Source organism: Talpa europaea (genome assembly GCF_964194135.1).
Source record: "Talpa europaea genome assembly, chromosome: 2".
In the NCBI taxonomy this organism is placed as follows: domain Eukaryota; kingdom Metazoa; phylum Chordata; class Mammalia; order Eulipotyphla; family Talpidae; genus Talpa; species Talpa europaea.
In genome coordinates, this window is record NC_140068.1 from 134179146 (window position 1) to 134182640 (window position 3495).

General features: G+C 39.2%; 1 protein-coding gene across 1 annotated transcript; it reads left to right on the plus strand.

The window, feature by feature from the left end:
* Window positions 1-2160: 2160 nt before the first annotated feature.
* On the plus strand, window positions 2161-3134 carry LOC311167469 (putative olfactory receptor 1F12P; the record flags this gene model as incomplete). The annotated part of the gene is made up of 1 exon (XM_084228489.1): window positions 2161-3134. The coding sequence occupies exon 1, from the start codon at window positions 2193-2195 to the stop codon at window positions 3132-3134; it is 942 nt and encodes a 313-aa protein (XP_084084615.1). The 5' UTR covers window positions 2161-2192.
* Between the last annotated feature and the right edge of the window lie 361 nt (window positions 3135-3495).

Consider the following 3495-nt stretch of genomic DNA (forward strand, 5'->3'; position numbering starts at 1 on the left):
ATCTAGGTAGGTAGTAGGTAAGTGGCTGGGTGGATGGATGGACAGATGATGGACAGACAGAGAGGGAATTAAAGACATGAGAGTGAGCAGAGTCATCATACAGGAGAATGTGTAGAATGAAAAGAAAAGAAAGCATTAGACAAAAACCAGAGAGATGCCATTGTTCAAGGGGCAGCCAAAGAAGTAAATTCTGGAGGGAGTGGGGAAAGCATACCAGAGACAGTGGTGATGGTGCACGGGTGCATTGGTGAAGGAAATTCTATGAGGACTATACCTGAGGGGGGGTGGGGAAGCAAACATTGTTTTAAAATGAACAATGATGTAAAATATATATAAATTTTAAAAAATAAAGAGTTCCACTTTAGCTGACAGTTAAAAAAAAGAAGATGTAAACTCTGCAAAGACAGCTGAAAAGGACTGGTCAGACAGACTTGAGGAAATATAAAAATAAATCCATGGAGGAAAAGACTCTTTCAAGAAGAATTCTAGGAGGCCTAAAGACAGACATACTAAAAATCGTACACTGAATTTTTCAAGAAGACTTGAAAGAGCAATTCATTGGGGTGGTTGGAGCACTAGACATACTGGCATGAGATGAGCAGGAAGTGGTATGTGAGGAAGTCAATTCCATGAAAGACTGTGCAGGGGAGGAATCTGGGAAGTAGCCAGAGGTAGATGTGAATCTGGAAGAGATAACAAAGATGGAAGAAACTTAAACTGAAAGTAAGGGTCCAAGAGAGCCAGAACATTCGAATTACAGAAGAGTAAGTGAGGTTCCAGAGACATGGAAGGGTTGGGATCATATGTGGAAGTGTTAACCTTTTTGGAAAAGGATTATCGCTTCTGTAGTAATGAGAGGGAAAGGAGTAAGGAAGGATGGAAATACAGAGGTTTTCTGCACAGGTAGCAGGAAGTTGGACACATTCATCTGATAGTAGCTTCTGTTTTCTCAGTGAAAATATCAAAAGTACCATGAAGGGACATACTGGATTGAGAGGTTTGAAAAGATTTAAAACAGTCACTGTTGAGACTAGGAAAGAAATCTGACTTAACCCTTTACGATTTTGTTAACAATAGTTTGCATTTATTGAGTCATCATTATTTGCCAAGAGTTTGGCATATATCAACTCATTTAAGTTTCACAACAACTTTTAACTATTATTATGCATGAGAAAACTAAGATTTAGAGAAATTAAAGTCACTGTCACCCAGTCCATAAGTGGTGGGTTCTGATTTCAATGTTAGCTAATTCCACAGCCCACACTCCAGGGTGCTTTCTATCTCAGAGAATTCTCCATTCTTCTGAAACTATCTCAGCTGTGTATGTATTTGTCTTCTTAATTCTTTTCCATGCTAGTATTTTTCCTCCACAACCTGATTTCAAGTTTCTTGGTTCAGGAATTCTGTCTTCTAATACCTTGTGTTTTCTACAACTCCAAGAAATGCAGGACCCAAAGTAATTATGATACCTTATAAACATGAAACCTTTTTTGTAGTGATGCTTAAAATATTACAAAATCATTTAAATGGGAACCTTTTAAATATGCCCTCTTATTTGGACACACATTTTCTTTTTTCTCCCTTTTAGTTATCTATGTATATTATATAACTACATGCTTTACAGAACTTTTTAAAATATTTGTAAATATTTTCCTGTGTTGCTCTTCATGTAACTATGTTTTGGAGGTTTAATTGTCTGCATTTGTTAAGTATGCCAATGTATTTTTCTTTTGAGTACTAAAAAGATAAGATAAAATGAATTAATAAATAAAAGGATAAGATCGTTTATCTCTTCTTACAAATCCTAAACGATAGATGTCTGGCCAGTTTCCAAGCAGGATGGTTCATATGGCAATGGACAAAACATTTGGGAAAACTTATTCACTTAAATTTCAGTGTTTGACATGGAGTAAATTAGTGTGTCAGACTCACAGATGTGTTCCTACACACAGTGCAGTCAAACAGCCACACACAATACAGAACGGGCAAGAGTTGGTATCAACATCAGAAGCAAGGAAAAATCTCCACCTCCTGAAGGGAGACAGAGGTCATAGAAATACAGGCAAATAAAAGAAAAGACAACTACTTAGTAAACAGGACTAGATTAGGTGAATACAGAAAAAATACCAAGGAAAATTTTTTCTGCCAAAATTATTTTATCCTCTATGTCTTCACAGAGATACATCTAAGCAATGGGAAAGGAAAACCAAACCAGTATCTCTGCATTTCTCCTCCTGGGCTTCTCAGCTTGGCCAGAACAGCAGACGCTGCTTTTTGCACTTTTCCTGTGCCTGTACGTAGCAGGGCTGTTTGGAAACTTACTCATCTTGCTGGCCATTGGCTCAGACCATCACCTTCACATACCCATGTATTTCTTCCTTGCCAATCTGTCCTTGGTAGACATCTGCCTGCCTTCAGCAACAGTTCCCAAGATGCTATGCAACATCCAAACACAGACTTGGTCCATCTCCTATTCTGGCTGCCTGGTTCAAGTGTATTTCTGTGTGATGTTTGCCAACATGGACAATTTCCTTCTCACGGTCATGGCATATGACCGTTACGTAGCCATCTGTCACCCTTTGCACTACTCCACCATTATGACCCCATGTCGCTGCGCCTCTCTGGTGGCTGTACCATGGGTCACCGCCATTTTGAACCCTCTCTTGCATACCCTTTTGATGGCCCGTCTGCATTTCTGCTCTGACAACGTCATCCACCATTTCTTCTGCGATATCAACTCTCTCCTCCCTTTATCCTGTTCTGATACCAGTCTTAATCAGCTCATGGTTCTGGTTGTGGTCGGGCTGATATTTGTGGTCCCTTCAGGGTGTATTCTGGCATCGTATAGCCTCATCATCTCTGCCGTGATGAAAATCCCTTCTAACCAAGGAAAACTCAAGGCTTTCTCCACCTGTGGATCTCACCTTGCCTTGGTCATTCTCTTCTACGGAGCAATCATAGGAATCTACATGAGCCCCACATCTAACCATTCCACTGACAAAGACATGGCTGCATCTGTGATTTTCATGATTGTCGCCCCTGCATTGAATCCCTTCATTTACAGTCTAAGGAACAATGAGCTGAAGGGGGCTTTAAAGAAGGTTCTATGCCAGAGTAAAATCTTATCCCAGTGATCTGCACTGTCTGAAAGCTCAACAAGAGGCAAATCCTAAAGAAATCCAAAGGAGAACATTTTCATTCTCATTATAATAATCACAAAGCTGTATTAAATGCCTAATGAAATTTGATACCTAAGTTTTCTGTAAATTCTAAGAGTCGTATAATCATAGTTCTTATGCAGTTGAGTTCCCTAGGATATTAATGACGTAGGCAAATATTTATAAAGTCCCTGAAAAATCACAATATAAATATGAAGTCAACATGTGCCTCAGAATAATAGGAATATGCCATTGGAAGAGCCAAAAAAAAAAAAGCATTTCCCAGGACTGTCCTCCTAGCGTGGGTCATTGTCATTCATGAAATACAGTAGAGAAC